We start from the raw sequence: 26,737 nt of genomic DNA, 5'->3' as shown, positions 1-26,737 counted from the left end.
TTGAGTAGAAATTTTAGAAGTAACCCTAAAATTAAAGTAATGAGGAACCTGGGTTTTAAAATGTTTTGGGAAATCCAATTTTAGTTCATTTATGAATGATAATAAATTCAGTAAAATTCTACAAAAAATTATATATTTGAAAACTGTTTTCACAATGGTTATATTCTCTTAGTTCATGCTAGTGTTGCCATAAAAGTTGGTCTTGCAGTTTTTCAAAAACCATTAAATAAATAAGTATTGTATAATAAAACATTTAATAAACAACGATACTTGTAATATGAATTTATTTAAAATTTCAAGAAGAAAAAAAAACAGGAAAATATTGAAGCGAATTAACAGGGAAGCTGGCAAACCCGCAATAAAAAAAATTCCCTGACTGTTTCAGGGTTGAAAAAAAAAAGGTTTCACCAACCACCCAATTATTTTATCACGCTCCGTCGCACTCAATTCCATTCGTGGGGTCGACATGCTGATTCACTTACGACCAAAAAGGAATTCGAGAAAACTCCTTGTAACATTTAGATACAAGTTGGAAAGAGGGAAGAAAATAAGTGTCGTATTTGTAACTGGTAAATAAAAAAAATCTCTGATAAAACCCTAAATTTTTCAATAACCACAACATAAAAAAAAATCAGTGACTACCTAAGCAATCTCTTGAAATGTTCTTGCAGCAAAAAAAAATATTGGTTGTCTGTAAAGTCGGTTCACGGACTATAGTTTAACGTGACAACGTCATAACAAAACATTGATGAAATGATTACATAATTTTATTAATAAAATTGAATAATTTATATCGAATTATCACTATTTTGCATGGATACAAAGAAGGAGTGAAATGAAATCGACAATTTTATTGATAAATTTACTTTTATTTGTACTCATTAATTCAAATATGTTTATTACTTTAACAAAGATATTATTTTAACTATAACGTTTATACATGTTTGCTATTTATCTTCTTCTAATCTGTGTTATTCTGTTAAGGATAGGACGATGATAGGAAAAGTGGGAAACGAATGGGAGTGTTTCAAGTTTAATGTGCCTCGAAAAAGTCAAATCGATGGTTATTCCAATCGAGTGGAAGAGAGATAGATGTGGCGCAAGCGTACAATGAGCGTAACGGGACACAGCGTAACGGGACAATGTGCGTAACGGGACACTCTTTCGTGCGTGCAGCCGGCGTTCATCGATTTATTAGACGTTGTCACGTCAAAAATCCTGATGTTTATAGAGTTTTTCCCTGTTGCTAGCCGCCATGAAATGATCAACCTGCACATATATTTTTGCAATCTGATTCACTTGGTTTATTCTGGGTTAGGAAAACAAAATCCTCGGCAAGAGGCAATCTGGTCTTTGGCCTCAAGACTTCTTCCGGAGGTGGTCGACCGAGACGACACGCGTGTTGAAATAACAGGCATTCTTGAAATTACAGGCATTGTGCCACAGAGTCTCAGTCGAAGAGTTTTCTGGAGACACGCCCGAATGCCTCTCGAGGAAAATTCACAGGGGACCATCACACGAGAAATGACCACTGTTCCAGTCGTTGTGTTGCATAACCCGGAAGGTTCAGTAAAATCCACAATCATTAGGGACTGGAAAAAATTCGTGGGTTCAATGACCTCCAGGCTAGACTCCACGATCCTGTGCACACTCGGGCAAACGTCGCCTGTTCATTGGCTGCTGACTTGTGAGGCGTCTCAATTGGGAGACTCGTGATTCGATACTGCTTTCATTGAGGGTCTACAATTGGCCCACAGTCCTCCAGGTTAACAGCGAACCAATTGCAGAAGTTGCATAAAAATACAATTATTTGCATTCTAGCATATCGCGAAATGAATCCGCAAACTTTTCCGGTCTCTAACAATCATTATTCATTATTCTTTGACCAGTCTCCAGACTGATTGCTAGTACACAGGGCTGCGTCAATAGCACACACGTCCCTATGTCCCTCAGCAAATGCAGCCACAATTAAAATGAAGTATTTCTACCGAATGGATGATATCCGATTACGTTTACTGCTAGCACCACCTGTTGACAGTTGGTCGTAATAATGTCCACGTAGACATTTTAAATCACGATACACGCGGAGACAAATTTGTATATAGTATTGATGTTATAAATAGAGACCTGAAAAATTCACGGGTTCATTTCGTGTTATGCTTAAATTCAAATAATTATACCTTAGTGCTGCTTCTGCCATTGGTTCACTGTTAATCTGGAGGACTGAGGGCCAATTAGAGACCCTCACTCATAGAAGTGTCGAATCACAGGCCACCCAGTCGAGACGACTCACAAGTCAGCAGCCAACGAACAGTTGGCATTTTCCCGAGTGTGTAGAGGATATTGGAGTCTATATTGGAGGTCATCGAACCCGCGAAATTTTCCGGTCTCTAGTTATAAATATTAAGTAATGAAAATAAAAAATTTGGTTATGAATCCCAAAGTAGTACCTATACATTAGCCGGTCCTGGGACTGGGTCTTAGGTCTAGAACCGAGACGTCATGGCGGCCATCTTGGATGGCCTTGACCTCGGACGTCATCTTGAATCCTAGAAATTGCCTAATTTGAATTATGTCAATGTTGCAATTTTCGTCGCGCCATATCATACACCACCGCGTGCTGCAAACTGCTGCTAACGAGTTATTCTGCTTTTTTTTCCCTGCACAACGCAAATGTCCACGAGCGGTACAGTACTGTTCACAAGCGAAGAACACTTCAGGGGAACAAGGTTAACGGCCGTCACATGAAATAGTGCGCAAACGAAGATTTTAAAAAACAAAATCACAGTTTGGCACACTCTGAAACAGGGTTATCTACCGTCCATCGAAGTCACGAACGCCCAAAACTCCAATGTTGCGTTTTACGTTACGTCCGATATCTCGAAAATCCATATTATCTTTATCCAAAATAAACGGGACATTTTTTAAAATTTATCAAAAATTTAATAATAAAATTTTAATATAAAAAAAAATCTGCCATTTTGAAATAATTTTGACCACCAACTGGATGCACGTGCCTACAAACTGGACGTGGCTATTCATCTACTGGACATGCATTCCTGACCACTGAGTGTGCCTGACCACTGACTGGAGGTGTCTAGTCAACAACTGGATGTGCCTGGTTAATCGACTGTCATTTATAGAGACCCGGAAATTTCGCGGATTCTTCTGGCCTCAGGATAGAATTCAAAGTTATAGGTGTGCTCGACCCATGTTTACTTTCCCATTGGTTGATTTCTTAGCGACAACATTTTCATCCTTGTTAGTTGGCACTACCTGATTCGCTAACTTCTCTCCTAGCTGGACATAGTTGGCTCACGGTCGCAGAGGGGCGTGACCAAACAACTGCGGGCCAATCATGAACACAGTACGAGAGTGTGAAGGTTTGCATTCTAGCTTGCGACTAAATGAATGCGCGAAAATTCCGTCTCTCTAATCATTTAGAACTGCCCTGAAAACTCATGCAAAGGATACGATTTGCATTTTAAGAAGTCTGTAGAAATTGAGAAACACTAGTAATTTGCTTGTTTATTGACTTGCGGAATTTGCTTGTTTATCGACTTGTGGAATTTATGTGATAAATTTTTATTTGTATTTTTTTTTATTTCTATAACCTGTAATTTGTTTATAATACTTTTTTTTGTATAAATCAAGGATCAAACTGAGATGATCGATTTTTTTGATGATTTTTGGAAATTTTTTCGGGACTTCTAACCTAAAAATTCCAGATATTCAATATGGTGGCTAAATGCCAAGATGGTGGATGTTACATTTTTTAAAGGAATACTGCACTCTTAGCGGGTAAAAATAAAACTAATATGGCGATAGTGTTATCTAGCAACCGAAAAAGTACGTGTATCCAAGATGGCAATTTCCAGCAGAAGCAAACAACATGGCTGTCATGACATCATACTGGCTGACGTAATATCTTCCTCGGCATTAGTGGTGGGAGATCTGTCTGCGAATAGCCTCAGTGGAGGGAGGGTCTGTCTCCATTTTTAATTGACTGATTGTCGCCGGGTTCGAACTGAGGACCTCTTTATGATATTTTTATTAAAATTTTATTAATATAATTTTTTTCATGAATTTGAAAATTTTTCCCATTAATATCTTTTCAAGATTACGGATATTAATGCGGTGAACAAATTTTAAAAAGGTTTTTTACTAAAGTTTTATTATTAAATTTTTAAATGTTTCTTGTTTAAGCGGATAAAAATTATGAAGTTTCAAAATGGCAAAAAAATTTATTAAAATTTTATTAATTATTTCAAATTTAAATATTTTCCCATTAAAGTCCGATAAAAATTGTTGATTTTCAAGATGGGGGCCGTAACGAAAATTGAAACAGTAATGTCATAATTCGAAACGGTGGAAAGTTATAGACTTCAAGATGGCGGCCGAGGTCAATCATCCAAGATGGCCGCTGTGACGTCAGAGATTTGTCGGCACTAGGACACAGCCGCAGGACTGGCCAATATAATTATGCTACTGTTATTATACTTTCGTGTTCCATAATGGTACATCCTATGTTAAAATTTTTTGTGAAATAATTATTATTATATAAAGTCTTTAATTTAGTGGTGGGTAGGATCCCAATTTTCTCGAATCTAAAACCTAGAATTCAAATCACAAACACTACCTCGAATATATCCCTCGAATAATACAAATTTAAGTATCAGGGGCTAAAACTTAAATAACGTACACGAAATAAAACATACTAATTATGTGTGGACACTTTTAACCTTTAAACGTTCGTTTCAAGATCTAGGTTTTTCTACTCAATATATATATATATATATATATATATATAATGGTATATTTGCTGATATTATGAGGATACAATATATTAAGAGTTAAATATATTGATGAGGATTAATATGATATTTGATAGCTAAGAAAAAAACATCAATTAAAATTTTAAACCTTCGTCTTGTCAACATAAAATTGTTGGATATAATACAGTTACTGCAATATTTTTTTGTTTAAATGGTTTTCTCGAATTAAAACATCTTTCTAATACCAGCCCATCCCTAGACATTATATTTAGTTCTGTTAATTTTTATTTGCTAAAATATTGTAACTTGTGATTTGGAAACATTGAGGTAAACTACATAGCCTACAGAGTTCGGGCGGGTTAAATTTTTCGTTATGGCCTTTACACTGTCAAATTTTAGCTTCCAACACCTTCCAATTTGTTGTGTCAAATAAAGTAGGAGGGTCATGACGTCACCGAAGAACGTAAATAGCGCAGACATTATTGTTTGACGAGTTGGGTGACTTAAGGTTTTCAACAAATAGTTTGCATATAGGACGGCTTCTAAACTATGTTGGATGCTGAATACGATCAGTACGATCAGCCGATTAGAATCGAGCCTAGCGAAAAAGGAAATGACACCCTTTTCCGTCACAACGTATCTTTAAAGTGTCGAAGAACATGTGGATTATTATTGACCTCATAATAGTTAAATAAAGAAATGCTAAATAATTTTAATGTTTAAAAAAAAAGAATATTATGTTTCTACAACATAAAAAAATAATCACAAAAGAATATATTTTTTTATATGTAACGAATATTAACGTTAGATATATACTTGTCCACAAAATTCAAAATTGTCAAATAGCATTTAAAAAAATTCAAAAATTACATCCGGCACTGCGATGTACGATTTAAATTCGAAACGAGATTAAAACCGAAAGTTTTGAGATAGTTCTGACCGAAAATAAACTTTGATATTGTGACGTAGTTAAAAACATTTTTGAGGTTAAGTCAGTTTTTTTTTAATGGAGAATGAAGCCATTTTCCGTTAAAAACTAAAAGACTCTATTGTCAATTAAAATTGGAGACAAATATTTCAGAGCGTGTGTGGCAGGGCCTTGAAAGAAGGTGCGGTGATAAAAAAAAAATGAAAAACAAAGATGGCGGACCGCGAGAGCGACACCCGAGCAGCGCTGAGCGGTGATGAAATGTGTGCACGCCATCTCCTCCGTCCCTCTCCCGCTCGCTCCCGGGGTCTCTTCATCGCCCGAAGAACGCGGCACGTCAGGGTGCAAAGGTCAGAAATAACCCGACCCCGCCGCGACCCCCGCGCGGCGGCCTTGGGGCCCGAGGCCACAGCTGGCTCGCCGAGAAGGCGTTCGCGGTTCTCGTCCCCTTGTGCAGCCGAAAAACCCTACCGTGTTTCAAAAGGAAAATTAAGACCCCCCCCCCCCCCGCCCACCCGGGCACACACTCGGTGCGCAGAGCTTCAGGTAAAACCAGGGCCGGATTCAGAGGTCTGGAGGCCTCGGGGCAACAGAGGAGCGGAGGCCCCCTGGCCCCAAATTATTTTACAAATAAAATGAACAATTTTTTTTCAGTCGAGTTTTCCAATAAATAATTTATTGTGAACTCAAGTAGAATCTCTTAGTATTTAAAAAAAAAAAACATACATACTTATAATCGGAGACAAGAATTATATGAAATTAAATTTTAGTTTTAATGAATATTTCTGTTAATATTTAACAATAATATAATCATGTATGTACAAATTACTGTAGGTAAAGGTAAAACAGCGGAAAAAAGAATATCAAAGGAGAAGATGTTTACTAGTGTTTACTTGTCGGAATTTGAAAGATTTTTTTTTCCGAAGTCTCTATTATGGGGGCCCTCCGTTTGTGGAGGCCCCGGGGCTTTCGCCTCGGTTGCCCTCCCCTAAATCCGGCCCTGTGTAAAACAACAGCTATTAAAAAACTACTCAAGACATCCGAGTGGGTTCTGCTTACGAAAACCATTTTAAGAGTTCGCTGAGGGCCGAAAAAGTACTTTTGATATCGGATTAATGTTTTTAACTGCATATTTAGAAGCGTTTAAAATGGCTAAAATGCATGTTTTCAGAGTAATTTTTTAGGCGTAAAACAACCGGTAGAGATTCTTGAAAGCACTTAAGGAAATTGCATTACATCTTTATCTTCATTTCTCCGCCGTGTAATGTTACGGTCACCGCTCATATGCACGACGAGAAGACTGCGCGCCAGTCCAGAGGAGACACCGCGCTAGAAGCACCAGCGAGCGTCGCGCTTATCATCCCGCCTCGCTGACACACATACACCCCTGACGAGGCGGACCCCTTAAACTTCTGTGAAGGTTTACAAACAATTTTTAACTATTGGATGTACTGGGACAACATGTGCAAAAACGACCCTAGCCGTGTGTTGGTACGAAGTTAAAATGTCTTTGTCTAATTCTCGGGCATCTGGTCTCCATTGGAATCCCTTGTGGAAGTACAGAATGTTGTTATCCGAAAACTGTTTGTGCATAAAAAAATGGGTGCGTTTACTTATGTACGCGCGTGAGAAGTTATACTTCTTTGGCATCATTAAAAATAGTTTTTAATTGCATGTAAATAATTAATTACAATAAAATAATAAAAGGGCTGGAAAAAGATGGTCAACACACTCAATAAAGTTCAGATTAAATTTGATATATTTAAGAAATAAAATTTAGAGAATAAAAATATAAATGACATAATTTGTACTAAATATTATAAGATTCATAATTATTATACTTATTATTGATTATTTAATATTTAAAAAGAAAATAAAAAAATTTAATAATAAATTCAAAAATTAAATTTTAGTTTATTTAGTTTTAAAATATTTATAATTTTCTTAATTAAATATTAACTTTTCATTTTTATCAAAAAGTTTTCGTTAAATTTGTTCATTTATTTTTATAAATATTTATTATTTATTAAATTTAATAATAAAAATAATATTTAATATTTTAATTTGATGTTCGATTTTAATTTTTATTACAAATTTTTTATTAAATGTTTTATTAGCCTAATTTTATTTCTTTATTTTGTAAATATTAAATAACCAATAATAAATAGTTAACATTAATAATTTAATAATATTTAGTATTAATTATATAAAATAATATTTTAATTTATATCAATAAATAATACATACGGATAGTTAACCTCAATTATATTGGAGCACTTGAAAAAGTATAAAGGCACAATTTTTTTACTAATATTTACGAAAAGTAAATAATATTAATCAAAATATTCAATTTAAATCACTACTGAATATAATTTATCAGCACATATATAATTCGCACTTGTATGAAACTAAAACACGTGGATAAATATTATAAATATGATAACAGTGATCAGAAGCGACGAGCGTGCCAACATGCGCGACTAATAGAGGTTCTATTTCTATTTGTTGGTAGCTTTTTTTCGAGACTTAATGAGCGGTTTAGCGGGCAGTTTCAAACTGTTAATTTTGTGTTACAGTGATGTGCGCGCATCTTAAAATTTCACTCTCATCATTTTTTCATAACGCGCCTAAAAAAGTATTATAACTTCAAAAATCCCACAAGAGAACAACAATGTTGAATAGTCCACGTACGAAATAAAAATTATTTGGTTAGTCAGTTCAATTCTCACAGATAAGCCCCCTATACTCCAGAATTTTCTCTAGAAGTCCCTGAAATTTGCAGAACGTAACACTAAATTTGATCACTAATTACATTTTCTTTATAAGTTTAAAGTAAGGCAATAAAAATACACATTTTTAGTTTAAAGACGAGACACAAAATACCCCAAAATTAATCCAAAACTTTTTTTTTTTACATATAACTTCTAATCACGTGAGCCTGTGCTTGCAGGTTGCTAGGTTATTATATTGCCATTTTCGCCTGGTCCAGTTCGATACAGCACCTTCTGCCCGCGGTTGCAGAAGATCTTGATAAACCTTTGGATGAATGTACGGGGATTGCCAGCATTGAGTTGATTGTAGATCGTGTCTCGTGGCTACGGTAGCTTTTTATATGATTTAAATTGGCCGACAGATATCTAGGGGATCTCGGCTGCAGTTTATTATAAGTAAGAACCAGTGTGAGCACATTTCGTGTTTGAGTGGGTTTCAACAATTTAAATTTCTGATAGTACTGAGTTAATAAAGTTTTTTGGACATATATAGTGCCATGCATATTTCGCGAAAAGATTCCGAGACTAGCTGAAAGTTAATACACTGTAGCATCGCCTGTGTTTGGTGATTGGGTGAGGTTCTTTCAGGTACATTACGATTGTTAAAACACCAATCCCATTAATTCGTTGCGGATACAAATGCGTCCTGAGTGGCTCAGCCAAACAAGGGAAATACTTCTCTCGCAGACGGCCGCCAATCACAAGGAAGAAACCGCTGGTGCGCGTATACCTTGTTGCAGTATAATAGGCATTCAGCTTTATTCGCGAAAAATGCCTGCCCCTAGACATACACCATTGCAGTTTTGCACTGTTTGTAATGGAAAAATTCAGGAAATCAAAAAAATATTATTGTGCCTGATAACGGGAACAGATGTCAGTTCCCGAAACCTTGCAACAGTTCTAATTGGAAATCTTCTGTGTAAGTCAGTGCTATCGTCGTTGTGTTGTCCGCAGTACTTATTTATCTTCATCGCTGTGTTCATGTGTTTGCTGCGTTTTCCAGGTTTGTTGTCTGCCTGCAATTAACCTGTCTCGTAGTTGTTAGCTCACTGTGTTCGTCTGTGTTGTTATATTATTTTATTGTGCTGTATGATATTTATATGTTAAACTTTTTTGTCCGTGCTGTCGTCGTTGTGTTGTTTGGTTTCATCTTTGGTTCTGTTTGTCCGACATCAGCTGATTCAGTCTTGTTTTCTGGAAAAATTTTATGTTCGTAATTTTTTTCCGGAATCTTTCCATGACAAACAGTGCAATGCTGCAATAGTGTATCTCGCAAAAAAAAAGGTATTAATTAAAAAAATTCCCCATTGCTAGAGACCGGAAAAATTCGCGGATCCATTACACGATACGCTATAATCCAAACAACTGTACCTTTATATTGCTTACGTGATTGGCTTAAAGTTTATCTGAAGGACTTTGAACCAATGGGAAACCTTCAACCAAAAAAGTATCGAATCGCAAGCGTCCCAGTAGACAGGTCTCACCAGTCAGTAGCCAATGGGCAGGTGGCATTTGCCTGAGTATGTAGGTGGTTGTGGAGTCTATCCTGGAGGTCATCGAAAGCGCGAATTTTTTCCAGTCTCTACCCATTGCATGAATCACTTAAAGAACGTAGTACTGTGCTGCATGCTCTCGTGATTTAAGGCTGAAAATAAATCTTACACATCAGTCGAGGCTTCTGAAGCTGCCTTGTCAGTTTGTCAGATCAGAAAACAATACATCGGAGTAATCAAAGCTGACGCATAATTAAGGTCTGAACAAGGATGGTTTTAATACCGGGAAAAGAGAGAATTTTTTTGATCTTCGGAAGCAATGCATGTAGAACCGGACTTTCGTGCTAATTTGCATTACCTGCTCCTTCCGAGTTAAGGTCCAGTTTATCAGAACTCCCAGTTTTCTTACCACGTTTGAGAACTGAATATCAACTTCTCGACAATTTATTACGTTTTCTAAGAAATTGCTTCACTTATCGTAAGAGCGGAACCAATTTATTGTGGCTAGAGACCTGAAAAATTCGCGGATTCATTTCGTGTTATGCTAAAATTCAAATAATTATACTTTAGTGCTGCTTCTGCCATTGGTTCACTGTTAATCTGGAGGACTGAAGGTCAATTAGAGACCCTCACTCAATAGAAGTGTCGAATCACAGGCCACCCAGTCGAGACGACTCACAAGTCAGCAGCCAATGAACAGTTGACATTTTTCCGAGTGTGTAGTGGATATTGGAGTCTATCCTGAAGGTCATTGAACCCGCGATTTTTTCCGGTCTCTAATTATGGCATGTGTTTGATCAATATTCAACATGAGGTTATTGACACTCAATTAAGACAAATTAAATAGTTTTTTTAAGGATTTAAAGAAGGCGTACGAACCATGTGTATTAAGGGTGCCTGAAAAACCTACCACTCTTAATTCTCTAGCTTTTTCCAAAACTTATCAAGGTATTTTATAGTTCGTGACTGGAAAAATTCGCGCTTCTACTATAGATTCCACAATCCTCTACATACCTACTCGGGCGAATGTCATCTGCTCATTGGCTACTAACTTATGAGACTTGTCAAATGCGATCCTTGCGATTGGATCGTTTTTGGTTGAAGGTTCTTCATTGGCTCAAAGTCCTTCAGATATACTGTGAGCCAATCACAAAATAAACATGAAGGTACATGTGTTTGGATTCTAGCATAACCCGTGATGAATCTGCAAAAGGTTCCTGTCTCTATTTATAATGTTCTTCTGACCAAAATATGAAGTATTTCTATATTAAATACTTCTAAATGATTGCGCTAATGTCTAACACTACCCATGGACACTACGTACTTACATATTATTCAGTTGTATGACTAGCTGCTTAAACATTTAAATAAAGTTGTAATTATGCATAGGGGTAGGTATTTTTCGCAATAAAAAATACCCAGACTGGTGATTGTTCCCTTGTGACTCATTTGTCGACAGTAGTCACACAGCTAAGAGAAACTCAACCAATCACGAAACACAGGCGATGCTACAGTGCAGTGTGAAAATCTGTAGGATTCTCAACAACAAAAAGGGGGGGGGGGGGCGCAGAAATTCGCAGTGGGCACAAGTAATATCTGGATAGGGGTGCTTGTATGTTGCTTACCACTCATAGTTTGGCCTATATGCAGGCAATAAGCAGAAAACTTTAAAATATACATACAGAAATTTTTCCATAAAACTTAGTTTCAAAAGATAATGGAATATACAACCATTTGAATTAATTTTGTTTTATTCTGCTTACTGATGTGTGAAGTTGATACTGGAAAGCTATTCAGGGACCTTTTAACAAATGGCTTTAACTCTTTTTGTAGCAACTGGGTAGAGACCTGAAACAATCGCGGATTCAATTCGCGATAAGCTAAAATTCAAACAGTTGTACACCAATGCTGCTTCTGCCATTGGCTCACAACTCATCTTCATGACTCTGGGCCAATAAGAAACACTCAACCAAATCTCACAGGCTACTACGTTGGGACGTCTCACACGACAGCAGCCAATGAGTGGGTGACATTTGACCGAGTATACATAGAGCTGTGGAGTTCATCCTAGCGGTCATTGAACCCACGAATTTTTCCGGTCCCTACTACTGGGACAACACAAAGCATAAGTATCTACCCGAGTATAAATCCGAACCCAGTAATACTGCGCACACTATTTTGTAGTGATACGGTTGTAAAACATTACATTAATAGTTTTGTTACATTTGCAAAACAGTAAACATTACTTTATAATTGTTAAAGGAAAAAATACCAGAAATGGAAAATAATAAATACCAAGATTCAATTAAGATTTTGTGCCCTTTCGCCTGCAACATTCAAACATTTAAAAGCTAGCCTGTTGCTGTTTTATGCAAATGGCTCGTGTGTTACAGATGTGAAAAACTGGTTAGCAGTCACATAATCTTCCTTTCGCGGTCATTTGTTCGTGTACCATGCAACAACTTGCTGTGATACACGTACCTGACACCTGTCCGAGATACCTCTCTTCGTCTAACCTCGCCTTAAGTGCTCCAGGACATCAATCAGTTTCCGGCTACCATTTTATACGCGCGGTGTTAACCATATTTTTCCAAGAAAACTTGTTTACTCATTTCTCATTGGGCCTTATTCCTGGCGCGCAGCGTATCATGAGCCAGCTGGAACAACTATTACTAGAGACCGGAAATATTCGCGAAAAGATCTGAACACTTATTAGACTGCAACAAGGTTTACCCGCACCTGTGGTTACTGCCTTGTGATTGGCGGCCGTCTGCGAGAGAAGTCGTTGCCTTATTTGACCGAGGCACTCAGGACGCGTTTACTTCCACACTGAATCACTGTGATTGGTGTCGTTACAATCGATATGTACCTGGGAGAAACTCACTCAATCACGAAACACAGACGGTGCTACAGTGTTTTAACTTTCAGCTAGTCTGGGAATCTTTTCGCGAAATTTGCATGTTCCTAACTATTACTTCAAAAGACAGCTCAAACGCATCCATATCATAAGAAGGATTAGCAATTTAAAATAGTTCGATACCACTTGCAATGAAGCTTCCGTGATATTTTAGGTAGATTTCAAATAATTGCTACATATTGTAGCCGTTACCAAAGTGCGACTTCAAAAATTTATATATATATTTTTTTTTCGTTGAATTGTCCGTAGACCCCAAAACAATGGTGACTCCAGGAAGACTTCTCGGGCAGGGCTCTCACACACAGGAGGATGCAGTTAATAATCATGACATTGCCCTTGTGATATTCACAAAATATATCGTCTCAAATACTGACATTTAGTATTTTCGTACAAATTTTGATTGAAAGAAGAGTTTAGCACATTGACGAAAGTATTTAAGTTATAACAATAATATTCTCTACAAAGAAATAAGAAGTAAAATTTGGGCTCGGAAGGGGCTGTCGCCCCCTGCGCCCTTCCTCTGGAGCCGCGCTTGCCCCAAAACCATCGTAAATTCAAAAGTTTATATATATATATATATAAATTTTGTGAACACGATAACTGTCGCAATTTTTCACAAATCACTTCCAAACTGATACATAAAATCTAGTCGTGGAAAATATCGTTAGACTTCGTCAAAATATTTTCGCTGCGTGGAACATGAGAAAAACGTTAAATCGATCTTTTTTTGAATATTGGTGAAGAAGAAACTGTATTTCTGTAAACCAATGTAGCTTAAACTCTAAATCAGAATGACCCAGGTCATGTGTCTCCATGCCCAAGAATCTCCAGTCTGCAGTATTTATTCATGTTTAAATTACTACACAGTAAAATTTTCTAGTAAAAGAAAATTCTTTGTAAACAAGTTTACGAAATTTTTCAATGCTTCATTTTTTACCACACTGCCGAAAGTCTGTTGTAATTCCATATTTATCACATCTGACGATACTACAATAATGGCTGGTTCAGAAACAAGAAAATATAACGAAAACATATTTAGGGGAGATATTGTACGATGAAACTGTTTTATTTTTATTTTTTCAAGAAAATATTTGTCAACTAGTTACTAAAGCATTTCATTACATAATCATAATTAATTTTATATTGTTTGGATGAGAAGATAAAAACTGATTCATGTAGGGTTTACAGTAAAATAAGAGAACTTTTTTTACGTTAATACGTCCTTAAAATTGCTTCCATACGTGCTTAAAATTGCCAAGGCAATTAAAAAAAACGAATGATGATAAAATCGGGGGATACAGTTTGGTGTTGCATCTACATGTCTATCGTCTCCACCCAAAATTTAATTACCACCACATTATAGCTAAAGGATCAAAGAATTCGTTACGCTAAGTGAGGACTGTGACGCATCGCGCGCGGTGGAGGGGGAAGCGCCGCCATTTTGAGGTCATTTTTGCTGCGTTTTGAGATTTCCATTAAGTATAACTTTTGACTTGGAGAAGCTACGACGTTCGTTTGAGTTTCAATCGTAAGCTCTCGTCAAAATCTATCGATTGTCTATATGGAACATTAGTGAAATTTAGTTACAGTGAATATATATATTGCTAAAATAAAAATATATATATAATCCAAAATATATGATGTCGGCCAATACCCTATATACTTCTTAGTGTTCAAACATGATTATAACTTACATAAATAGCTTATTTTATATTTTGTATAGAAAACATTACCTGTTACGTACACGTATTCATCTACAACACACGGCCGTGTCCATGACACAGCCACACCCCATTTTTTTCTCTCGAATACTACTCACATCCTAAGGAAATGCATGTTTCATTCAAGCAAATACAAAAAACACGAATACGCCATAAAAAAGATAGGTAAAACACAAAAAAGCGTTTGAAAAATCGTCAAACGGGATTAGTCCAACAGTGACGAAACACCCGTGCGATACAATTTTTTTTTTAAACTAAACAAAACTAAATCGCAATTTGGTTACTAGCGATTGTAGATGCTAGCAAAAGTTCTTTTAGACTCGTATACATGTAAAAATTATTTAAATTAGACTGTTAAAGTTTTGCTTAGGCAAAAAATAAAAAATAAAAATACCTATAGGGTACTTATAAAACATGTTTTATAAGAATAATTATTATATCGGAATTATTTTATTTTCATGTTATTCTCAGGCTTAGGCTAGAATTAGGCCTATCAGAAAAAGTTTAACTAAAATTGCCACTTGCGATAAATAAATACCCAAATTTTGACTAAAATTTAATCTTGGTAATCCTTCAAACTCATTGACTTTGCACTACATGCAGACCATTACATTGAATGCATTTTGGTAAAGTAAATTATTTAAGTATGTAATAGACAAAATGATTTAAGATGAATAATTAGCGTTCAAATACCAAAATTTCAAATAGAAAGTACGTTAAAGGTCGTAATAGGTTTTTCTTTTTCAGAATTTTTTTTAAATTTTCACAAAATATGTTACAGAGAAAAATAGAATGATTTAAACCAGGGTATCATAGTTTAGGAAATATTTGCATCTTCCTTAAGTCTAACAGCTAGAATAAGGCCTATAATTTAGCTACCTTACATGTCGACACCGGGTGAAGCTATTTAGTTGTAATTTTTTTTTATCATTACGAGAGTGCATGCTGTAACATGTAAAGTATAAGTACATGTCTTTACCACAAGCCAGTTGTAAAGCTTAACGTTTTTTGATCATCAATTCTTTTTATTTTAATTAAATCATCCTTTATATTTTTTCAATAAAAATTATTAAAAACTTTAAATATCTAAATTAAAAGGTACGATTTATTACAAACATTCTATAGAATAACAATAGTAAAAATTGTATAGTCTACTTATAATTGATAATGGACAATATATATATATATATATATATATATATATATATATATAAGTTTTAACCTTCAACAACAAAATTTTCTTTCATAAAACTGTACTTGGCTCTTACTACCGGGTGTTGCAAGTTATTTTTCAAACAAAAAAATTATTGGTAAATAATATGTGGTCGACTAAATAAGAACAATATGAAACATCAAATCTAGCAGGCATTATGTTTTATGTAAATATATGTTATAAATCACTTAGAGGTATAAAACATGTGCACATACAACCAGTAACTTGATTTTGCTGCCAATAACTTTAAATATTTTTGCACACAATGTAAACCAAATAGTTCAAATACAATAAAAAAAACTGTAGAAGGACACACAAATAATTGGTTCGAAATTGTTTTATAGCTTAACGTTCAGAACACACTAGCTTAAAACATGTGACATAAATAACAATATATTAATTATTCGACTGTTTATGAATAGCAATGACATGTACTATACTAATGCAGATTTAATGATAGTATCATTTTATATAAATGCTGCATTTAGTGAGATGCTAACACAACCTGTTGTTTAAATTTTTTTTAAATTTTTTGTGGTAATTTTATGAGTTTACAGATTATTCTCTATATATTTTTTTTTTAATTTTTATGCCTCAAAAAGGGTCCTTTCAGAAAAAACAAATGCACATAAATAAGGTGGAAAACATATTGAATGCATTCAACCACCGAATTTCCATTTTTACTAAATGGGTATTCGCAAACCATCAAAGGCCAAAAGGATCCATAAAAGGACGCAAGCTCCCTACTTCATCGTTGATTCTGTAATGATCCTGGCAAACTATTCGTAAGGTCAACCAAATTGGCATTATTATTTTGTTTAATAAACATAAATCATTGTCATTTAATTTAACAAATTATCATTGGCATTTAATAGACTTAAAATATGATTGACTTTTTACCAAAAAAAATGGTTACTTACTTTAAATTCTCTCAATTCTTGTCTTCATGGCTCATTTTTAGGGGGTTTGCCATTCAATTATCCTATCGTATGTACACACCTAATTATTTTTAACGGAAATGGTTCCCAAAAAACTCAATAAATATTCCGGTACATTGCAAGAGACTGACGGTCCTAGACAGTGTATTTTCTCTGTATATCGCAATTGTAAATATGTTTCTGGTATCCTGTATGCCTATGTGTAGAGACCGGAAAAATTTGCGGATTCATTTCGCGATATGCTAGAATGAAAATAATTGTATTTTTATGCAACTTCTGCCATTGGTTCGCTGTTAACCAGGAGGACTGTGGGCCAATTATAGACCCTCAGTCAAAGCAGTATCGAATCACGAGTCTCCCAATTGAGACGCCTCACAAGTCAGCAGCCAATGAACAGGCTACGTTTGCCCGAGTGTGCACAGGATCGTGGATTCTATCCTGGAGGTCATTGAACCCGCGAATTTTTCCAGTCCCTACCTATGTGCAGATACGATGCAATCAAATTCCGGTCAATAAACGAATATTTTAGAACCAAAACCAAACCAACAAAATTGGCTGGCATCTTTACAAGAATACTTCAGGCTAAAGGGTTCTTTTAGAAGTTATTTCTGAAACTTTGAGTTACAAGAATTTAAGTCACGTAATGGTGGAAGTTGCCGTGATGATATTTATTGTGGTGCTTTCAAAATGCTGTGCGCTATCTTTAGTTTGTAAATCTTTGCAAGAACGAATCACAAACCAGCAAAACCTCTGATACGAAAAAAAGAGAGACCATCTTAGGAAAACTATGAATTATACTTGGGTGTAGGCGTTTGTAAATATGCGTAAGCTGTTGTCAAGTTCATTATTATAAAATAAAAATATGTGAGTTTCAGTGAGTTGTTTTGATCCTCGCAGTGTTTCGTCTATGTTGATTGGCCGAGTCGTGGCAGTTGTGTTTTATAGCCTGCCACGTTCGCGCCCGACAGATGTGTGGTCGGTAGCTGATGGTGCAGATGCGGGTGTGGCATTTGACTGGTTCGCGTGACCTATGACGAACTTGAACCTGGTAGGTCAGAAAGGTCAGACAGCGCACCATCTGCATGAACACTAACGAGTTGCGTAATGAATAACAAACAAACTGTGGATTCGCATGAAAATAATGTTTTTTTTTTATCGTTTCGTATTGAGAACCGTTTTGTTGAGAAAAAAAAGTACCTGAAGATTGAAATCATTTTTTTTTATGGCGAATGTAAGTACTTTAAGGGGCCCGCCTCGTCAGGGGTGTATGTGTGTTAGTGAGGCGGGATGATAAGTGCGACGCTCAATGGTATTTCTAGCGCGGTATCGCTTCTAAGCGCAAGGCTTTGAATTGACGCGTAGTCTTCCCGTCGTCACAGGATAACTGTGAAATTTGAGCGGTGACCGCATCATTATATGGCCGATAAATTAAGATAAAGTTGTAATGCAAGTCTCTTAAGTGCTTTTAATAATCTGTACTGGTTGTTTTACGCCTAAAAATTACTCTCAAGACATGCGTTTTAGCCATTTTAACTCTTCTAGAAATACAGTTTAAAAACATGATCCAAAATTAAAAGTACTTTTCGGCCCTCAGCGAACTCTTAAATGCTATTCCTAAATAGGCCCCACTCGGATATCTTGAGTAGTTTTGAAATCGCGTTGTTTTTCCTGAAGCTCTACACACCGTCTGTGTGACCAGGTAGGTCCGCCTCGTCAGGGGTGTATGTGTGTTAGTGAGGCGGGATGATAAGTGCGACGCTCGATGGTGCTTTTATTATCCCGTGACAATTTGACCTGCAATTTGGGAGCACAGTTTTCAACATAAATAAATGAGGGTTATATACAATTTTTAGTCAGCTATTTTCGACACGACTCATTTTTTTCTATTTACAATTTTTGTTAGTGGTTTATACGTAATGGCATTAACAAATTTTTAAAGCAGGAAATACACCTGAGCATGTAATATTTTTACAATTTCTTGCCAAAATCATTGATAAATATAAACAGTTCTCTAGTCCCGACAAAATGGCTTCCTACTCTACTCTCATTGGTTGTTGCACCATGCGTCCATGTCAGGAATAAAATCTTTAATTTAAAATTTAAAATACCCCCGACTGTTCAATTCTCACTTCAAGCTATTATTAGTAATTAAAATGCGTTAAACACTATCATCATATTTTATCATTGTTTTGTTTTTGTAGTCTGCACCGTACCACACCATCCATATTATACTGCATTAGGTCAAGGTAACCATGTTCTTGCAATATCTTTAAAGCAACAGGATACCAAATTTCGAATCGATCAGACCTGTTGAAGATTTCCCATATCTCTTCATCAACTAGGAAAAAAAAACGAGCTGATTATCTTCAACGGCAGAACAGATTTTCTTGAATCATAGCTAAGAAAACTCTTGATCAAGTCACCTTTCAAAAAAAAATTAAATGAAAATAGGTTTGTTTGTTCGGAACTACGATGCCACTGACCGATACAAAGATACACACATTAAACTTATAAATAGAAACCTGAAAAATTCGCGGGTTCATTTCGTGTTATGCTAAAATTCAAATAAGTATACCTTAGTGCTGCTTCTGTCATTGGTTCACTGATCATCTGGAGGACTGAGGGCCAATTAGAGACCCTCACTCATAGAAGTGTCGAATCACAGGCCACCCAGTCGAGACGACTCACAAGTCAACAGCCAATGTACAGTTGGCATTTGCCCGAGTGTGTAGAGGACATCGGAGTCTATCCTGGAGGTCATTGAACCCGCGAATTTTTCGGGTCCCTACTTATAACACCCCTCTGTTTACGTCGGGTGTTAAAAATATATTAATTTCCCTTACATGCACATGACCGTTCTATGTGCTATTGTGAATCAGTAGGTTCGAAAACACTGGGGTCATATCTTGTACGTTCGACCATACTGTTACTGATATTATTTTTTTCCAGTTGTGAACGCGGCTTAAGGCGGAAACACGAGAAGTTGAAATGTTGGGTTGTATTTTTTTTTGTCTTCTGGATTTACAGACGAGTTTTTTAAACGTCATTGGATATTTTAATTTTAGCGGTCATTGCTTTCGGGTGTTTCTTGCGTGGTCAATAATGAAACCCGCCTTAAATACGCTCACGTTGGGTTCAAAGTATTGTTACTTGTCTGGTCCACCAGAGGATCGTGACGGTCTGATTTGATTAAAGTGGCCCACGTGAAAAAGCATTATTGTGACGACCTATAATGGAGGCCCAATTTTTTTATGAGGGTTTATTTATTTTTACTTTAAAAAAAATTAATACATGTTTTCCGTTAGTAAAAATATAAATGAAAACTATTAGATGATGTTCAGCATTTGAGACCGTAAATTTTGTAACTATTCCCTGGCCGATCTCTGACTTAGTCTATTTTTTAAAAAATTTCCTCCCCGAACGTTTTCCTGGGGCCGACACTAATATAACGTGAATCATTCCACGTGAAAGTACGTAGGCAAAATCCATTCACAAAATATTGCAAGAATCCAATGGCAAGGTAATTGTAAAGAAAACACATTTTAATTGTTACAGCTCACACGAGGAGTTAGGCCATATACAGGGCTTATTCCTTACATTAGGTGTTCCTGAAAGTTTCACACCCACGATTGCCTTAATCAACAGGTTATTTCCGGCAACGCCCCGAATAAGAACCAATATGATATTCGTCCCAGAAACCCGTTTTTAAAAAACACACACATAATATCACTAACCCAGGGCTCTACAAATACCAAGCACCGTAACGACTAATATTTCCTGGCTGGTGACCAAGTGATTTTGAAAACATCAGCCAATTTTGCTTTTAAAAATCCTTGTACGACTTGAGTCCATGAAACTGGAACGGTACATATTTAAATTGTAATAGGTTATCTCTACTTCCCGACATTCTACAAAAGTTGCTGTCGAGGTTCCGTTTTAGTAAATACAAAATCTTAAAGCAGAATTGTTCATAAAATTATTTATTTTCTCACTGGCTTCATAGATTTCAGAGAATTTGTAGTGACCTGCAACTATCAAAAAAATACTATAATATAGTTTCGTAGAATTAAAAATTTCATTCTGACAATTTTTTTTTAAATAATTTGTTTTAATGTAGAAAACCCAAACTCAAAACGGTAAAAAGTGGCAAAAGGTGTTAAGCTTAGAGCGGCGTCTTCCTTTTAACTGGATAGCTAATAATCTTCGATGCTACGCCTGTTCTTCCTTTTTCGTGAAATTCTCCTATGTCTTCGCATTAAAAGGGTCACCAACCAAAAGTAATGATTTTATTTAATCTTTTGGGAGGTATTCGTCCAAAAAAAAAATGCCCCATAATAAATCACTGTACTTACATGTCAATGGGTTGTTACTGTATTTGTAATTTTTCAAGTGTTTCGAAACATTGAAAAATCGGGAATGGGACCACCATTAACATGAAATATTTTGTTTCAAACTATGTAAGAAATAAGAGCATCGTAATCACATTAAGTTATTTTATTAAAACTATTTTGGCAAGACTAATTACGTGTGTGAAGTAAAAGAAAAGCGCAAACGATTGGTATAAGTTATATTTGGTTTTGTTGAAATACCATATGTATTATTACGATATAAGTAAAAAAAATTATATTATGAAATCGCATCACGTGGTCACCGATACATCAAAAACCAAGTACGTATTCTCTCATTTGTTTCGCACTTTTAACAGCGTGGTGATGTAGATATTCATTCAACATTTTGCATATAAATTGAACAAACATAGTTTTTTTTTAATAGGGCCTATTATAAACTTGGTTTTAATTTTACCATCTGCGAGATATTCCGAAATTATAGTTTAAAAATATTAACTTAATTGTAAAAAAATTGCCAACCTAGTGCAGTTTGAAATATGAATTATAAGTACCCATATTTATTTGTTTACATTAAATCATAATTTCGAGTTGGTTAATAAGAAATTTTGACTGAACTAGTTTAGGCTTATATGAATTGAGTACATACTTTTGTTTTAGGAACGCCTACATAACCTGGGGTCGATGAGTCAATTAAGTAATTCGTCTTTTATAACTTAGATTAGGTATCCAAAATTTTGTGCTTAGTATTCCTACGTGGTTCTTTGTTAACTATTGTTAGACGGATCAACAGAACCCAAATGCGTTTACCTTTTTTTTATTTTATTAAAAGTCTAAGAGGCCAATATATACAATTTTTTTTTTCCAAACAAATAATATTCAATAAAAAATCGTAAGTAATTAGTTTCTGCAATTTTAACTATCATATTTAATTTATAAATTTTAAATAGCCAAACACTAACACTTTTTTTACTATAAAAATTAATACCGATGCAAATTCGTTATTTTATATTATCTTTGAAAGATTTGTGCCATGGAAGTGCATGACTTGATGTAAACTTTTGGACATACCCCATTGCTAAAGCACATTTATATCTGTAGAAGAAAACTAAAAAAAACACAAAAGACAAAAACACAAATTAAGCAAACAATCCTGTTAACAACAGCAATTTTTTGCTTAATTTGCGTTTTTGTCTTTTGTGTTTTTTGTAGTTTTATTCTACAGACATACATGTGCTTTAGCAATGGCGTATGTCCAAAAGCTTAAATGAAGTCGATATTTTATGTTGATGTAAAAACAGAAAAATTAATTTACGAAATACATCATTATTTTGGTTTTAAAAATAATCGGTTCTTGTGAACATTTTCTCGACATCTGCCAAATTAAACACGGCGAGTTAACATGCGCGCACAATCCCTCGAAAGTAAAGGCATATCGACGTAGTCTATACACGTGGGTGTTTAAAGCGATAATCACTTACACAACACTTAACTAGCACAAAGTCCTGGCTACAACAGACATAAACTTAATAATCCCCTGCCTTTGTTTATGGTTTTAAGCTTTTGAAAATTAATGCTGCTTTATTTGAGTGTATAATCATACGGTGAGAAAATTTTATTTAAGACGTAAAATCCATTAGAGCACAGAAAACAGAAAATTAAATGCATATATATATATATAGTATATAATCTTTCGGTAAGTGAGGTTTATTACCGTAACTCCATCTCGAGTGAACATAATAAACAAAAGGAAAATAACATTCGGCACTATACAGTCAACACAACTATTTTCTTATTTATAGAAAAAAAGGAGGTTTTCGAATGAATTCGTAGTAGTTCAGGGCGTCATGATATGCCTAGAGCTAACTCTACCTGGCTTGTGTAAATAAATGCTTATTGCAACGCACGATCGTGGCCAGTAAGACTGAATTACGTGAAGTTGTACTGTTATGTATGATACCGTGCTGATATTATCTTTGAAAGATTTGTGCAATGGGAGTGCATGACTTGATGTAAGCTTTTGGACATACGCCATTGCTAAGCTCATGTATGTCTGTAGAAGAAAACTACAAAAAACCCGAAAGACAAAAACAAAAACACAAATAAAAAGCAATTTTTTTGTTTAATTAGTGTTTTTGTTTTTGTCTTTTGGGTTTTTTGTAGTTTTCTTCTACAGACATACATGAGCTTAGCAATAGCTGTATGTCCAAAAGCTTACATCAAGTCATACCGTGTTGTGCTTGTGAGTTTGCTAATGTTGATCGGGTCCGGGACTTCAGAATGTGGCTTTCTGGTCGGACGCACGATCCTCAAGGCGCGTGGTCGCTAAGGGCGACGCTGACTAGGGCATCACACTACCTTTCGCCTCTACGCGCCAGGCACAGTGCCAGGGTGCAGTCTTCGTGTGAGTAACGAGACCCTTTGAGACTTTTAGCGGTCATCCCTAGAGACTGGAAAAATGCGCACTTTCAGTGACCTCTACGATAGACTTCGCAACCCCCTACACAAGCAAGCAAATTACACCTGCTGGTTGGCTATTGACTCGTGAGACATTTGTCAACTGAGATGCTTGTGATTCGATACTTTTGTTTGAAGGTTTTTCATTGGCTCAATGTCCTTCAGATAAACTGTGAGCCAATCACAGAAAGCAATTTAAAGGTATAGTTGTTTGGATTCTAGTACATCACGAAATGAATTCGCGATTTTTTCCGGTCTCTAGTCATCCCATCATTTAATGATGGAATATCAAAGACAGAGAGACTCCTGCACGTCGCTATACCACTTCACATTACTGTGTGCTGAATTTTTCGTATCCGAAACTGTCGGTGAAAACACCCATTTCAACCTTTCTCACTGTGCAAAAAAAAAAAAAAAAAAAAAACTATAGACGAAACCATTAAACGAAACTTGCATGGATAAATGCCATGACTCTTAAACGCTATTCATAATCATACACTTTAAATAAATCTCAAGCGGTTTGTAAATGGCGCCGTAACACCTGGAACTCTGCATGCCATTTTGCGACCAACCAGGCATCCACCTTAAAGCAAGCTTCTAACCCTCTTGTGCATTAAAAAATTAATTAGTTTTTAAGAACACCTTTACTTCATCGCCTTAGTCTGCTATCAAGAGATAGAGAGAAAAAAATTTAATACCCCGAATCCCTCAAGAAAATAACGATGTTATATAATTAAAACACAAAAATATATTTCGTTGGTTAGTTTAGTTCTTCCAGATAAGCCTCTATTGTCCCGAATTATCTCTGGAAAAAAATATATATATATAACAGAGGTTATTGTCTATGTAAAATTTATAGCCCAAACATTTACTGTGATCACTAATTACAATAACTTCATATGTTCAAAGTAAGGCAGTAAAACGCGCCTTTTAATTTAAAGAGGAGATGTAAAGAAAAACTAATTCAAAAGTTTTTTTGTACATAAAATGTAATCACGTGTCCCGAAATTCGCCAAATGCACTGCGCAAAATGTTGTTTGCTGCCAAGTCAGAAACAAAAACAAACAGTGGAATATCCGCATTCATACATTACTTGCACACATTCAGTCCTTATTAAGGGACTTTTAGGATACTTAAATAAACCGTACCACTTATAATGGCCCTTATTTAATCTATTTATATATGAACAAAATTGCAAATGTTCGTCCAATTTCTGAAATATCCGCAAGATCTCCACCTATCACTTTGAAATTTTGACACAACGTTGCATTATAATAAACGCGTGTTTTTACATACCGATGTCACACCTGTGACAGGTAAAAATATAGATATAATTATAAATAGGTAAAAATCTATATAAACGGTTGTTTGTGTTCGCCTTCTGTTTTGTAAAGACAGAGGGAGAGAGATACACAGAAATACAGCGATAGAGCGAGGAGGGGACGCACCACAACGCCGAAATACATTAACGCCGAAAAATGTCATTGCAGGACTGTCACAAATGTTACGTTAGGTAAGGTTAGCACACAAATTCATTCAGTTGTTTTTCATTTTGCTCCTGTGGCCCCCCCTTCCCCGCAAAACCATTTTTCGGTGTTGTGGTAATTCGGCGTTGTGGTACACAGCAGTTTTCTAGCTGTCGGCGTTGCTGTCAATTTTGACATTCGGCGTTTTGGTATTCGGCGTTGTGGTAAAGACCCGAGCGAGGGATGTGTATAGATTTATAGAGATATCGAGTGATACTGAAAAATATGGACATATATATATATATACCTATAGACAGAGATATAGAGAGATGATTATATATAGAGTAATATAGCGAGATTTATATAGGGACATATATAGAGAGATACCTACGTCAAACAAATTACAAAATGCATTGAAACAGGCATATTAAGGCATGCCGTCATTAGCTGTTAACGATAAATTAAGGAATTATTTTTTTGACGACATCAAGGAGGCGTACGAACCCTGTGAAGGAAACAGAGGGGAGTGGTGCAGTGGCGGATCCAGAGGATTTCAGAACAGCCAGAGAAAAATATGTCTTACAATTTACTAGATTTGCATTCATTTAATCTACTCACACTACACATAACATCCAACCACCAGATTTTATGATTCTACAAGAAATTCATTAATAAACTATTTTATTGGTTTCAGAAACAATCATTTTTGTCGGCAATATTATTGTAGCACTTGCCCCTGGTGCACCCCCTTGGATCCGCCACTGGAGTGGTGTGAGTTTCAGGAGGGGAAATAATCCCAAAAGCAGCAGCGACGGCAGTTGTTTACCTGAGTAGCACCATGCCGGCCAGACAACGGGGCTGACCGTCCCCAGTTCTCTCATCATACGGGCGGGACTTCTCTTGAGAGAGGCGTTCCTCGCTACGTCCTCCGTCTTCCCGGGTTTTTCCCGGAGACAGGACGCTTGGGCGACAGGCGTCGAAGAATTAAAAAAAAAAAAAAAAAATCCTCAGGTCTTCAGCAGTTGGGCGACTGGTGCGTCCAGCGTCATGGTCGTAAATACACTCCCGCAAAAAAAAAAACACACAATTTTTCTTTTTCCTTCCCCACACCACACACAGCAGTTTATCCCCCGGTCACTGAACAACACACGTTCATCTCTTCAAATGAAAAAAAAAAAAAAATTCACTATTCCATTTCCCGTCACATGTCGTTTTCCCGGAAGAAAGAAGGAAAGGTTAAAAAAAAACAACAAAAAAACAAGCGAACAGCGAAAATGCACGCGCGCGGCGTGGCGTGGCGTGTTGCGCGCGCGAACGAGTAATGAAAACAAACAAACACGGGTGTGTTTGGTTGTTTCCTTCTCCCGGTGTGCGCGGGGACGATGCTCATCTGTCGACGACGTGCGAAGGCGACGCGCGCGCGCCGCGAAGCTGCGACCCTGGCGGCGACCGCGCGAAGCTGCAGCTGGCTCGAACAACAAAACACCTGCGCGCCGCGCACCAGCGCCACGGAGCGAATGAGAAGGTCGCGCGCGCCGACCCTTCAGCTGTACGAGGAGGGGGGGGGGGGGGGGGGGGAAGGTTGTCTGAAAGGAGTGGAGGGGGGTGGGTGGAGGGGCGGCAAGGTGAAACAAGTGCGAAGCGCGGCAGCTAGCTTCAAGCGCGCGAGGGGAAGGGAGTGTGTGGACCCCGTGTGGAGGGGGGAAAGCAGA

General features: G+C 36.4%; 1 protein-coding gene across 1 annotated transcript in view; it reads right to left on the bottom strand.

Annotated features, from left to right (window-relative positions):
- Nucleotides 1-26,526, bottom strand: part of LOC134540617 (uncharacterized) — a 313,171-nt gene extending 286,645 nt beyond the window's left edge. The window contains exon 1 of the mRNA XM_063383457.1: nucleotides 25,852-26,526. Within this exon, the coding sequence (XP_063239527.1) occupies nucleotides 25,852-25,909 (58 nt within the window). The 5' untranslated portion in view covers nucleotides 25,910-26,526. The remainder of the gene's footprint in view (nucleotides 1-25,851) is intronic.
- Between the last annotated feature and the right edge of the window lie 211 nt (nucleotides 26,527-26,737).

This window comes from Bacillus rossius, chromosome 17 (genome assembly GCF_032445375.1).
Source record: "Bacillus rossius redtenbacheri isolate Brsri chromosome 17, Brsri_v3, whole genome shotgun sequence".
Classification (NCBI taxonomy): domain Eukaryota; kingdom Metazoa; phylum Arthropoda; class Insecta; order Phasmatodea; family Bacillidae; genus Bacillus; species Bacillus rossius.
The sequence above is the reverse complement of the archived record's forward strand: the minus strand, read 5'-3'. Positions and strand labels throughout refer to the sequence as shown.